A 14,398-nucleotide genomic window follows, 5' to 3' on the forward strand; every position below is an offset into this window, starting at 1 on the left:
CTCTGCCCCCAGGAGATGCACCCAGCAGCATCAGGCACAGGGAGACCACGTGCACACACACCCCTACCCACACCACTTCTCGCCCTGGTCTCCAACACAGCACATCTGGAGTCAGCAACACGCAAGACACTGCCTGAATAAGTGAATTTTAAAAATAACAGAATCCCTTGGGACTTTGTCTGCATTACACAGGAAACTGGACTAGCTCAGCTACAATCCAGAGACCACAGTGAGAAATGTATGGAGTCAGCAAAGGGAAAGGTAGCAATAGACCGGGAAGACCTCTAGGTTTGGTTCTTCTCTCATCTGTTCAAGGTCCCTTTGGGTAATGTCCCCGCAAACCTTCCCTCGAATTCAAAGTGGGTTTGGCCACCTGCAGGTCTGATGTTCAGGTACCACTGAGGATGGCAGAACAGAGCAGAGCCCCACTTCTGTCCTGCCTGTGGAATAAGATGGGCTTTTCCACACGTGTGTCATTCTTCAGACATTTAGTTCTTCCTTTGAGGACTCTCAAGAAACCAGGCAAGAAAAATAAGATGCCTAAATCTCTATGTGGGGTTTTCTGCATTGCTAGCTGCTGAGACTCAGTGTTCACCTTGATTCATCTCAAAGTTGTTTGGTCTAGTGGGCAAGGAAGTTGAAGGAAGACAAGGGAATGAGAGAAGTCCAAGGGGATCATAAACACGCTAAGCCGAAGGCAATGCTGTCAAAATCTACTTTTCTCCTCTTCAACTCTTCACTTCCAAGAAGATATTACAATATTTTCAGTGCACTTGACTGCTTGCCACTCCTGGGATGCAATCATCAAGTCAGCCAAAAACAGAGCCACTTCAAAACCTGCATGAGATACAGCTGCCCTCACACAATCTGCACGTGGATGTCTACACACGTTTTCACGTGTCACGCCAAATACGATTGCACAGGACACAGGGACACGTGGAAGGCGTGCAGAGGCAGAGATGCACACCCAGCCCCACATGCCTGTGTACACAGGTATGACACCTGGCAGAGGTAGGACCACCCTTGGGATAATGTGTTCCTCCCGGTCATCCCCATGCACAGCACAGTCAGGTGTTTTCAACTACCCTGACTAAAGCTGCCTCAACATAACGCTGAATGTGCAGCCTCTGCACCCGTGGGATGAGCACTGCAACTAATGGGTCAAAATAGCACTGCAGAGTGTAGTGCTTCAGGGCTGAAATCTTGGCTTTTCTGGACCTTGAGAACTCAAAACAGCAGCTCTCTGCCCCAGGGGAATGTCACAGGCATCACTTCTTCCCATCCCTCCATCCCCACGAGCAGAGCCACCAGCCCTGGGCAGCTCCCCCACCCAACAGACGCTCTCCAGGTGGCACCACACTGTGGTTTGAGTGAGGAAACCTGGAGGAAGTCTTGGGGTGTGTGCTGTTCCCTGCAAAGGGAACAGGACAGACTACGAGGGTGGAGCGTTTCTAGGGGGCACAGGTTGGTGTGACCAGGCCGCCGGGCTGCCAGGATGCTCTCATCCTCAGCAGACAATGCAACGCCTGATCTTCATATCTGACAGTATCCCTGCCAGCCTCGCATTTCAGTCCCAACTTGATTTTAGCAGCTGCTTTCTCTCTCTCAGACACGCACATACGCACACAAATGCACGCCCTCAAGCAGCTGTAAAATTCAAGCTTAGCTGGGTAGGTAGGGCCTCTTGTAAAGCACTTGGGACTCGAGGAGGGAGGAAGCTTCAAAAATTCAGAGGATTATTGCTTTATGCCAGGATTTGAAAGGGCTCCATCCCTGGCCTCCCTGCTCTACAAGCTCTTGAGACAGCACTACTAAACTCATCTTGGCGCTGCGGAGGGAAAAAGCAAGACAAATAGAGGAAAACAGGCAGTGGGGAATGCCTGAGGCTGGCTGGCGTGATTTGCAATAGCTAGAGAAGTCTGCTGGAGGCTCTTGCCTCTCCTCCAGCCATTACCCTCTCATCTATTCTCCTTGTCCCTGATTTTACCTTTCTGCTTCGCCGCCGTCAGCGAGCACATAGCCTAGCTCAGGTTGGTGCTGACCACGACTCGTGGTCCCAGCCTAGCCTGGCAGCCACAACAGCATCTGCACATCTATTTAATCTAACAGAGCGTTTGGGAGGCAGAGGTCAGCCTCAGCAGCATATGGAGCAACCGCGTGGTGAATACTGGCCTCCCCGGGAGCTGTCTGCCACAGATGGAAAAAGCCCAGGAGCCATCACGACGAAATCTTCTGGCTGGGGGCGACGTATCCTCCCCGTCAGCTTTCCAAGCCGCTGAGCAATACTGGAAACCTCAGCTCCTCTCCTCTCCGTGTGTGCGCCTGGCACTGACTCACTCGCTGACGTTTCGGTCCTGCGGTCTGCCAGTGGGAGTTGCAGAAGGTGGGATGTGGCGATGAGGTAATCCCAATGGCGTGTGGCTACCGCAGTGGAGGCGGACTAGCCACCCACTCCAGCGGCATCAGCTGGCTGCCTATGGCGTGGACATGACAAGTAGATCTGGGTCCAGTCTGCTGCTCTGGTCACAGTGATTTTTTTAACCTTGACTTTTGGTGGGGATGGGATATACCACCATGGGACCGTACATGGTCGTCTCCTGGAGAAAGACATCCCTTCAGATGGTCCAAGGGCTTAGTCAGTGTGCAACCAGGAACACAGTTAACAGCAGGGAGATGTAGGCAGGTCACCAGGAGCAATGCTCCAGCTGTGAGATCTCCCAGATCAAGGGACATGATGTGGCCCATGGAAGCCATGGCATTTCCCCAGCTGAAATCACCTGCAGAACAAGCACAGACTCGCAGCCGCACACTGGCCGGAGGCAAGCAAGGGGAGCCACCATGGCTTCTCCAGCTCCGATTTCTCGGAGCACTGTGATTCCTCTCTATTCCACCGGCTGCAATTTAAAAACAAAATCAATCCAGCAAACATTGCTAAGCAACTGTCTGTCAGTGCCACATCCCACCCTGACAAAAATATTTGCCCTCTCCGTGACCTTCTGGCAAGGACCTTGCTGCTCAGCCCTTGCCAGATTTTGTACATTCATCTTTCGCTGGCAAGTCCAGATGCTTGGCTGGTTTAGCAACGAAAACTCCAGGAAATCTGCAACCATCCTGGTGAAAAACACCCCACAGAGAGGCTGTAAGGACCAGCACTCCCGTGTCCCAGACACTAGGATCAGGACTGCAATGTGCTGGTCTCAGGGCATTACCGTGGTTTGCAGGTCTGTGAATCATGGTGCTGTCATGCATCGTAAAGAGGGGATAAAATGTGGAGAGCAAACACTGAAAACCTGGTTGCCAAGCAGAGCAAGCTGCTTTGGGCAACATCATCTGCCTGAGAGGCTGAAGGAGAACATGCTTGCCCATAGGGATGAGCTGAAGAGGTGGGCAAGACCCTCTCCAAAGCCTCCTAAGCCCCTCGTGTGAGCCGGGCAGAGCCCCTTGGCATGGCTGTGCCCCTTGGTGTGGGGCCTGTGCTAGGATGTACCTTCCCCCAAGCCCAGCTGGAGCAGAATGGAGGACCGACTCTTTGGGTTCACTCTCAAACAAGCAAGCCCGAGCACTTCCAGTCTGGCTTGCACAAAGCAGCTTAAGCCAGGTTTGCCGTTGAAACCAAGCCTCTAATCACAGCCTGCAGCGAGTCACACAACATGAGCCCTGGGAGTTTCCCATCTCTCACGATAGCCCGGTCCATGGTACTCTGCTCTTCCCTTCACAGGTGGGACCTCTCCTAGTCAACCCCACGCCGGACTCACTTTACATGTTCTTGCACAGCCACCAGCAATTTCTCCCTGTTCCAAGAGCAGGCCATGTTCATCCATGCTTTCCCACCCAGCTCCACTGGGCAATTCAAGACCCGCTCCCAGGATGCGCAGTAGTGCCTGAGCATCGCCTGCAGCAGCTCCTGGGATACCTGTGCTGTGAGCAAGGATTATCTTTCCAAAGAGGGCTTAGCTCTGCACCTTCCTCTCCCCCTCGACCACTATGCCCAGACCCTTCTCCCTCCTCCACCCCCACCATCAGCGCCTGCCTCCCCCAGACCTCTCAGCAGCCCCATTTCCTCCGTGGCTGCTCTAATGTTCGGCTAATGGTGCATCATCCACAGCATTGTTCAGACATATTCAATAAATCAGAATCCAATTACCGGGTTAAGGAAATTGGAAGCAAATGCAATTAGCCCTGGACCCTCCCACGTGCTGTGCCCTCGCTTCCTCCTTAATGAGAACTTTTCTTTTGCAGGAGCACTCAGCGTCGCATCTGCCCGCCCAGGAACAAGGTGGCTGCCACCGCGCAGCGGGGGTATGGCGAGGGGGCAGCCGAGCCGATCTTCCCTTTTAATAGGGCAGATGGTTAATATCCCTGGCATTAATTCTCTCCAGGAATAGCACACTCACTCTCTGCTCAGCTATAACAGGCGTCCGTCAGGGCTGACAGCTCCTCTCCAGAGAAAGGAGCATCTGGTCCTTACTACAAAAAAGAGCTAAAATAATAAATAAATAAATAAGCACGATGCTTGCTGTAAGGCTGGAGAAGCGGTGCTGTTTCAGCATTTCAGCTTAAGTGCTGCATCTGGGGCTGGAATAGCAGAAATTCAGAGTCGGGTCAGATGCCGGGAGCTGAGCTGCTCTGACCTGGGAGCAAGGTGCAGCCTGGGCAGCAAGGTGCCACAGCTGGGTCCAGCACAGAGCTCCCACCAGAGCAGGACTTCCCTCCCAAAGGGCTCCCAGGAGAAAGCAGTAGAGGACGGCTGCTGCCAGCGGGCTGGGAGGTAACACCATGCACAGCTCCTCGGGAAGGGCTTGCACCAGCTGTGGGCTGGGGACCAGACATACACTGTGCTTTTGGAGGACAAGCAGGAAAACTGCATCGAGGGAACCTTGGGAGCATTTCCTACACCAGCGGGACGCTCCAGCATCACTCCATCCAGCAGACCAACAATTAACCCCACCGCCCATCAAGAACCTGCAGCCACGGCTCTTCCCCAAGGAGTGTGGAGAGGCGGCCGGAGGGAGGCTACAGCAGCACTCACAGCAAGAGAGGGTGCACCAAAACTCCCACCCTGCCCTTCTCACGCTGACAGCAGCAAGCGAGTGCAGGTCCTGCAAGGCAACCTTTGCTGCAAACCTCCCTGGCCCTCCCGAGAGGTCCTTTGGGTGCCGAAGGACATTTTTGACCCTGATGGTGCTGGAGCAGCTAGTAACCCAACAAGTTCTTATCTTCCTCTCCCCCTCATTCAGCAATAGTTCCTTATTCCCCACATTAACTTCTCTCTCTGCAGAGCAAAGTAAGTGCTCAACAGCTATTTTATTCCCCTTGCACCGTCTCATTGTATCCTCTGCAGAGCAAGAGTTCCCAGCACCAGTGAGAACTTCACCCATCATGGAGATGCGCTCTTGCACACCTGTTACTTTTCTGAAGTTAAAAAAAAAAAGGCTTTTCTTGCCCTATGGTCCTGGAACAATTTATACAGGTTTTAATTAATAGGTTTAGGATTGCCAGACATGGCAAAAAATCAAGTAAAGTGAAAGATTTAATCCTAAAAATACTACCCAGGCAGAAGCAATCCCAAGTGCACTCACTGGGTGTGAGTAAGGGCCCAGACCCACCTATCATCCCAAAACCACAGCCCTGAGGAGGAACGGGACTATCCACCCATATTATGAAGTTTTGTGAGGAAGATCAGGAGAAACCACGGGGGAGGCAGAACCTGTGATGCCGGGTGTCACGGACGGCACGGTCACTGGGGATCCTCTCGCTCTCCCGCTGGTTAAAGGCATGGAGCCGGTACGGGTCCTCTCCGCCCTTCCACCTCCGGGCACTCAGGTACCTCCGCTCTTCAAACTGATCCCAAAGGTCGTCCCAGTCCACGTCCGAGCCCTGCGCGCACAAAGTCAGCCCCGTTAGAGAGAGGAGAGACCGGAGGACACCTGACCCCTCTCTGGAGGTCCTCGAGCCCCGCCGGAGATCGGTCGACCCCACAGTGCAGGCAAGTATCGCAAGAGCAGGCTAACAAGGAACCTCATTAGGTCTTCAGGGTTGGTTTTTGGTTTTTTTTTTTTTTTTCCTTAGGTCTTGAAAAAGCATGTCAAAGACAGCCTGCCGATTTGAATTTAAAATGACTAATGTGAAACCAAATTCAGGTCTCTGGTGGATCCCCCTCTCAAACAGCACAGTCTCGAGAAATAGAAAAGCACAAAGATCTTGTTAGGGTTTTAATTTCTCTCCAGCCAAAACACAACAGTATTTTACACCACATGCCCCATCGCCCCTGTAACGTTTCAGGCAGGAAAGGGCCATCAGGCAGAAGCAGTTCCCTCAAGCCCAGTCCCATGTTTCCACAGCTGTACCCTGGCCCCAGGGCTGGCTCCAGCAACCTGACCCTGGAAGAAGGGGGCTGTCATCCTCCCAGCCCGATTTTTGTCCATCTTTGCCACAACAAGTTTCCCACTGAGGACTTTAGCCCTAACGCAGGGAGAAGAGCATGCATGCATGTGCCCGTGTGGTGTTCCCCCCCTCCAAAAGGAGTGGGAGCTGCATTTTGGGGTTACCCAACAGCTCTGACAGCTGTCAAGGGGATTTAAGCATCCCTTAGCGACTTGGTGCCCCCTCAGGGGGTTCAAGCATCCCTCAGCAACATGATGCTGTTGAGAAGGGGGAGTTAAGCATTCCTGGGGGCACGAGCCATCGAGCACAGTGCAGCACCATCAGCACAGTGCAGCACTGATAAGATCTCATCGTTACAGCAGCACAACCTCTTTGATCTCAGCCCACGTGTAACACGGAGAGATGCAAACATTTACAGACATCTCAGCCCTAAAGAAAATTGTGATCTTATCCAATAATTGATTTTTTCTTCTTCTTTTCTTTTTTATTTCCCCCCTCCTCAGTTCACACCATCTCAAAGCTGATTCTGCCTGCTAATAGCACAAAATGAAGCTTTTGAAACAGGTGATTTTTATCCTGTAATTGATTTTACTCACATCTGGCAGTGCGTTTTCTCTAGTCATAGGAAGGGGAGGAGGGAGAATCGGCTCCTGCAAGTGAACTGTGGCAGGACCAAGCCGGGCGCCTCCAGCCACACGATGCTCCCCACCACCCTGGGTCACAGTGACACAAGCATCCCCAAAAAGCCGCCAGAGCCCAGGGGTGCAGGGGGTTCCAGATACACCGTCATATTCATCTTTCCTCAGTGTGACCCCATGGCCTTCTCAGGAGCTCCTCTAGCACTTACCCCTGTGCTGGGAAGATCAGAAGAAACCCCCAAGCCACCAGCCGTACTGGGAGAAAGTTTTTCAGGACCAGGAGAAAGTTATTCAAGACTGAGAGAAAGTTATGAAACCAGGAAGGTCACTGCAGCTGGTTTACGAGGAGGATGTACATAACCCGCCTGTGGGCTTTTGGGAGGATCGACATACACAGGGTGATAAATATTGTTTATGTTTTTTCTAAGGCATCTTGCAAAACATGATTTACTGTCGCAGTAAAAGATCAGGGAAAAGTGAGCCGATTGCATCGTGAAGCCACCGACAGCCTGACGTTTATAAGACTTCATGATGACCCCGGTGGGGGGCCTGGCACCGTTAAAACAACCACCGCAGAGTTGCAGTCCCTAAATTTTAATGCTGTGAAGAAAAGTAAAAGTTGGTTTTATCAAACTTAAGAAGAGAAATGGCTTTTAAAACCAGCCACATAGCGCTTAAGGCTGTTGGATGTGTATATATATATATATATATATTTTTTAATGTCAGTTAAACCAAATAGCCTTGGATTAGCTAGGAAGGTGCAGCCAGGCAAGCATCCGACAGCTCGGTGGGAGGGCTGGTGGATTCCCGTGGGCAGCTGCAGCTCCAGGAAAACTGGAGCTTCTGCATGTACTGCAGGCAGCGAGGGTCTGGCCAGGCCAGCACAAGCAGAGGGTCGGCACGTGGAAGTGTCCTGGCACATGCTTCGAGGTCTGGGACAGCATTTCCCCAGCATCCATCTAACCCCACTACTGTCCTGTTACTCAGGGGTCCCAGCAGTAAAGGGATACATGGACAAATACCAGTGCCTCAGCCCATGGCATTTGCTTCTCATCCTGCCCGGGATACACCTTGCATCCAAGGATTGCACTCTTGGTTCACACCGCAGTGAATAACTAAAATCTCCACCTAAAAGACATCAGCACACCTTGGTTTGCCCAGGCTCTCCTTTCTGGGTTGAGGAAAGCTATCAGTAGGAAGGTTCCTAAAAATCTAGAGCAAATAAGATACCAAATAGAGATTAAAAAGTTATTTTAACCACTATCTGGCCACAAAACAAGCCCAGGGTTTGGGTTAACTTTCTCAGCCAGAAGTAGATACCCAGGTTTGGTCACGTGCTTTCAATCTATGTCTCTTGTCCAAATCTTCTGAGTATTCTTCAGCTTTCCATCCCAAGCTTCCCTGCAAGGGTAACCAAAATCAGAGCAAGATGCTCAGACACATACGCACACCAACCTCCAGAAAAAAAATATCTGTGCAAAGCGGTGAGGGAAAGCGAGGCAGCGGCCTCGGGTGAAAAGCTCCCAGCTACGCAGGCAGTGGGAGGCAGGAGACCTCCCCACCCGCACAGAGGGGCTTGCCTGCTTCTCACCACCTGATCAGGGACAGGGAAAGCAAGTTAAAGCGTAAGGAGAAATCCCCTTTGCTCACCCAGGGACAGCACATCAGTTACGGGTTACTGGGTAAGGTCTTCATCATAATATTTCCGCCATGTATTATCACCTCTTCCTCACACCAGAATTCTGTCTTGGGAGTTAAATAACTGATGTGCAGAAATCTAAATTTAATTTATTATGATCTAACTCACTTTAGAAGCCAAATTACCCTGCACTAGAAAAGGATCAAGTCAATACTCGACTTGCCTTTCTATTTATCTTCTACAGGGCCCTTCTCTCCAAGTTTCATATTCATTTTCTCTCATGTACTAGTAATAAATTTTCATTTTTTTTCTTAGAATTAGGTAATTTATCTTTCAACATTGCAGTTTAATGGCTGGTATTAATTATAGGAAACACAGTCAATGCTTAAAAGAGTTTGAGAGACTCAACGACTCTGCAGGAAAGAGAGGAAAAAAATATCCAAGGGGTAGCTGGCCACTCTCAGCAAACAAGTGCTGCTCCTTCCAACACCGCCTTGGGGGGGTCCCCAGGAATTTCAACAAGAGGGGACCCCCCCTGAGGCAAGGAGACATGGAAAAAACTCATTGCAGAGAGGAGCTCCTGTCTCACGCCAGCACCCAGACAAAAGCAGGGCTCACCAAGAGCCTTCTCCTTCACCAGCATGCTAAAAGCACACCTCAAAAACACACATCCTCCTCCCCAAAGTGCCCGCCAGTGAAGGGCAAGCAGCAAACCCCCAGAGTAAGCATGGAGGCAGCTGTACATTAAAGATAGAAAGCCTCTCAGTGCAAAGATGTAATCCATCATCTGCCTCTTAAATAACGGCGCAGAAAAAAAAAAAAAAAAAAAGGGGGGAGAAATTAATATAAAAAAAAAAAAAGGAGTGGTGCTGTGGGGGGAGAGCAGGTCATTAGCAGTAAAACTACAATTTTCTGGCAACTGCGAATGCCGTGTTTATGTGGATTTCTGCGAATATGACATTTTAATGGCATGATAATTGTGTGATTACAGTACAGCAGGGATCACTGGAGCGGGAAGGAGGAAGGAGTGACTGACCCAGCAAGCTGCTGCTGCGGGCCTGTGGCATCCCCACGGGATGCTCTGCTCCCTCCTGCCTGCACCCACAGGCAGCCCCCCGGCACCCCTCGCCGGCACGGGGGGCCAGACTGGGCTGGTCACTGGGCAGGGGGCTGCTGTGTTGCAACAGCACCTTGGCCACAGTGAGGTGGCCCAGCGGGGAAAGGGCATTTCGGGTGAAAAGCCCGGCCCAAGCAGAACCAGGGGTGACCGGGGATGGGCGAGTCGCCCTGGTCCCCAGGTCCAGCTTCCATCTGCCCAGGAAGAAAAGGAGTAGGCGGCACAAGCCAAAAGCAGACTCTGATTCACTTTCATTTTCCGTGGCACCGTTTTAAAATAGAGAACATAAGCCTTTGTTAAAAACAAAGCCCTTTTCCTTTTGGGGCTGCTGAGTGTTGCCATTAGACTGAGGTGAATCGGACGGGCACCAGGCACGAACTTTCAGGAGGCAGCAAACCCAAGCCAGTCAGGAGGGTGGGCAGAGCTGACAGGATTTGTTGGGGAGCCCAAATCTCCGGCCAGGCAAAGGGGTTTTGCCTGTGCAGGTGCAATGATGGCCCCAAGGAGATCTGGCAGTGGCCAAATGTGCCTCTACCTCAGTCCCCCTCACACCCAGCTTTCCCTGGAAAATCTCATCCCTGCGTAACCCCTGACTGAGTGCTCACCACTGAGCCTCCGTCCTGCCTTGCCTGGGACTCAGGCATTAAAAAAAAGAGGGGAAGGGGAAATAAAAAAAAAAAAAAAAAAAAAAAACCCACATCAGCCTAGCAACAGGTCCAATAAACAAGTGAAAACTCTAGAAACTTGGATGCCACATGGCATGTTGCTGCCCGGCCACGCTCAGCCACTCCTCTGCCTGCGGACGGTTGGAGCATGTGTGTGTGTTTGGCACAGCTCGGGGGCACTGGAGGCAGAGGGCAATCTTTCAGCAGGAATTGCAACCAGGCATTATACAAATGAGATTTAAACAACTCACTAAAGCGTGGGGCCCCTGCAAACAGGAGGTTCAATTATAGAGCTGTTACTGGCCGCAGTGCTAATGCCATCTGAAAGGATTATACTTCAAACAGGGTAGGGCTCATCCCTCCTCACCCCCCAGTGCCAGCACAGGCACTAAGAGGGTCAGCAGCCCCAGAGGAGAAAGAAGCAGGGTAGCATCATGCTGCCTCCATCCTCTTCCCTGTCTCCCCGAACAGATGGAATATCAAGGTACGTGATCCTTCAGTTGAGCTTTGGTGTGGTTTCCCCGATACCTGAGCCCAGCTTGGCTTAGCCCCTTGCACACGGTGCTGTGCATCCCAACGGCCTCATCCCCAAGGCACAAGGGGGAGACAGACAGACCACCACAGCCACACTCTCTGCCCTGTCTGAAGAGCGCATGGCCAAAATCAGGCTGTGGGTCTCTGGAGAACAGGCTTCGTACCCACCCTGCAGCACGTCCTCCAGTGCATCAGGTACCACTCAGCAGCAAACCAGCACAGACCCTGGAAGGGTCACAGCCCACACCTCCTTTCTCTTATCTCCTTTCCCCAAACTGCAGAGCCCCCAAGCCAGTCAAGCACTTAAATACAAACTTAAGTGACTCCAGGTATTCGCAGGAGCTCTCAGACATCCTTGTTTAAATGCTTAAAGTTAAGTACTTGCTTAAGTGCTTCCCTGGCTCAGTGCCGTCTTCCCCAGATTTGTGCTGACACCAACTGTGGATTGGAAACGGAGGTAACTCTGGTCCCTGGCTATCATTTGCCCTTAATTAGTCTTCTGCCCCATGGGGATTTTAGATTTTAGTTCCTTTATTTGAAGGACATGAAGCTCCTCTTCCTCTTGCGCCAGTCCCTGGGCACAATAACCAGGTGCACCTTGGTGGCAGCTCCTCCAGGACCCCACAGGGATGCACAGCAGACCCACGTCTGCCAGGATCCCACCCTGCTCCAGGGAGGACTGGCATCTCCCACTGCTTGGAGGTGATTTACTGCCTCTCAGGGGAGACCTGGAGGTCCTCCAAGTCTGCTCTGACCCCATTTACTGGGGGAAGAAAGAACCAAAAAAAAAAAAACAAAACCTCCAAACAAATAGACTATTAATATGGATATCTAATTAAAGCAAAGCACTTCTCCAGCAAAGCCTGTCCTGCAGCTTGGGTCCCTGGAGAAGCTCTGAGCATTCACCATTAAGCTTCTCACTGCCACTGACCTTTCCCTGCTCAGGTACATCCACAGTCATGCTGTTCCATCTTCAAAGGATGGAGCATCGCCTCCTCCTCAGCTAGCTCAGAAGGGAACGCGAGTCCCTGAGGACCTTCCAGTAAGTGTCCCACTTTCTCACCTGGCCCCGAGGCCAAGGCCATGCTATCACCACCTTTGCCATCCTTCATGCCCACAACCCATTTTCCTTTACCTGTCTTCTTCCAGCCCCACCCCCAACGCCCACTCCTGAGTGGGCGGTGTGTGGATCTCTCCCGTGGTACGCACACACATTTATGCAATCAGGACACCTACTGAATCAGGCAACAGGACTGACAAAGGCTGTAAAGTGGCCATGGAAGAAGACTAGACCTTCAAGAACTACAGCTGCAACCAATGCCTGGATGGAAACATCCCCGTTCAGGCTCTGGAGAAGGCTCTTCAGTGTCTTCCTCTCATTATCCCCACATTCCACTAGCACCAACACAGGCTGCTGGCCACTGATTCAGTGCAAGGAGATGATCCAGGGCTAGGGTAGCTGGGCCATTGTTAAGTCAATCATGGCTAGAATCAGATCTTTCTGTATCTTCTTGTCCATATCTATAGTAAACAATATATACAGTCTGAAAACACCCTCCTGAGGCTTAAATCTGCTAAAGTTTCCAGCCAAATACAACGGCATGAAAATCCACCAGAGAATTATTGATACTTTTTCCAGTAAGGGCACCAAAGCCTTCATTTTAAAACAGATGGCCAGGGCAGCCACCAAAATGGGGAAATTATTTGCAAGTCAGGAGCAGGGGACTCTGAGCTGCAAGGAAGGAAAGATGACACATTCATTGCTTTGATGAAAGGCCAGATTTGTTTCCAGGGCTTCCCTTAGGAGAAAACAAGTCAGCTCAGAGTTCACAATGCACTTAGGTACCGGTGCCAGGTTAAAATATAGCCCCACCTCCAGCAGGCAGCCCAGGCCTGAGCTTCACACATGGACAATGCTCCTATCCACCAGCTGTAGCATCAGGCCACCGTCTTGCCTCTTTGGGAGGAGAGGCAATGCACCCTGCCAGGCAGCATCACACGCCCCAGCCAGATCCCAAGGAATCCCCGTGGTGATCCCCATCATCTCCAACATGCTGCAGAACCTCCTGCCTCCTTGTGACAATGAAGGGGAGTGCAGGATCCGGGCCACTGACCTCTAGAAACAACAGCCAGCTACAAAATTCCCTTGGATAGATGCTCTTCCATCTTGGACACCCCAAATCAGGTGCGTACAGAAGCGTCTCGCTGCGTAAAGAACACAGACTTTAATTCTTTAAAATAACAAATTAGCCTGTAGGATATCCTGACACATGAAGACAAATCCTGTATAATTAAAAAGGAAAGGAAGCCGATTATATCCTCCTGGAGAATATTGCTGCCTGATTCTGTTTTATTTATATGTTACACTGTATAATGAGCTGAATATTTAGGAGGTCAGCACAAACCAAGCTGCTGACTGGAGAAAAGAGAAGACCCAGCTCTGTCTGCGCCGGGAGCCAAGCGGGAGGACGGAAACGGTTTTTGGTTATCTCCTCCTCCTCCTGCCCACGGCTTCCCTGAGATACTGCAGGACTGCTCAGTTCAACTTCTCACTCTCAACTGCTTGTGCTCGGGCTACATCAGCCTTCCCAAGCCTCCATCAAAAAAAGGTTTCTGGGGTCCCCCACAGCCCCCCCGAGAAAGGATGAGCAAGACCAGCCCAAGCCTGTTGGCACCTGTGAACTCTTCTAATGGGTCTGCAAACAGCAATTCTGGACTTCAAACAAGATCAAATAGGTTCTAAGAGACTACAAGAGAATCTCTGCTTCTACCAAGAATTGTTGGGCATTTTTTGAAGATTTCAGATTTAAAAAAAAAAAAAAAAAAAACAAAAAAAGTTGGAAAACCGCTGCTCTGGCAGCGGCTCTGGTCCACGGTGAGCCCCTCGGGTTGATGGCAATAGTTCCCCACCAGTGCCCCCGCTGCTGCTCCCTTTGGTGGTGGGACACCTGCAGCTCCCCCAGGCCTTCTCCACCCTCCGCTGATGCCAGCTCCCCCAAGCACCTTTGCCCCCTACCAGAGGGGGTCCCCTCAGCACCCCCCTCGGGGTGTACTGGGGTGTCGGGAGATGGCAGAGAGCATCTTTGCAGCCCTCGTGCCACGTTCACCAGAGCACCACGGGCAGCCCCTCCACGGCCCATTACCACCGCTCAGTGCCACCGTCCTCTGGCAGCACAGCGTGGGCAAGCCCGAGGGCTGCTCCTCTGAAGGTCGGCGGCAATTACACAGAACACTAATTGGGAAAGAAATGAAGGCAGCATCCCATGTCCTGCCCTGTGCCAGACAGGTTCAAGCTCGTCCCTGGGATCATCGGAGGTCAAACGCATCCGGGAAGAGCCCAGACCCACAGCAGGTAAATAGAGGGGCAAAAGGGAGCTCCTGCATGGACAGACGGTGTTTTGTTTTCCTTCTGTGCCTTTTC

At 51.5% G+C, this 14,398-nt stretch overlaps 1 protein-coding gene across 1 annotated transcript in view; it reads right to left on the bottom strand.

Annotated features, from left to right (window-relative positions):
• Positions 1-14,398, bottom strand: part of GALNT14 (polypeptide N-acetylgalactosaminyltransferase 14) — a 102,041-nt gene that overhangs the window by 58,107 nt on the left and 29,536 nt on the right. The window contains exon 2 of the mRNA XM_042789922.1: positions 5,708-5,877. Within this exon, the coding sequence (XP_042645856.1) occupies positions 5,708-5,877 (170 nt within the window). The remainder of the gene's footprint in view (positions 1-5,707; positions 5,878-14,398) is intronic.

Source organism: Tyto alba, unplaced genomic scaffold (genome assembly GCF_018691265.1).
Source record: "Tyto alba isolate M040663 unplaced genomic scaffold, T.alba_DEE_v4.0 Super-Scaffold_16, whole genome shotgun sequence".
NCBI lineage: Eukaryota > Metazoa > Chordata > Aves > Strigiformes > Tytonidae > Tyto > Tyto alba.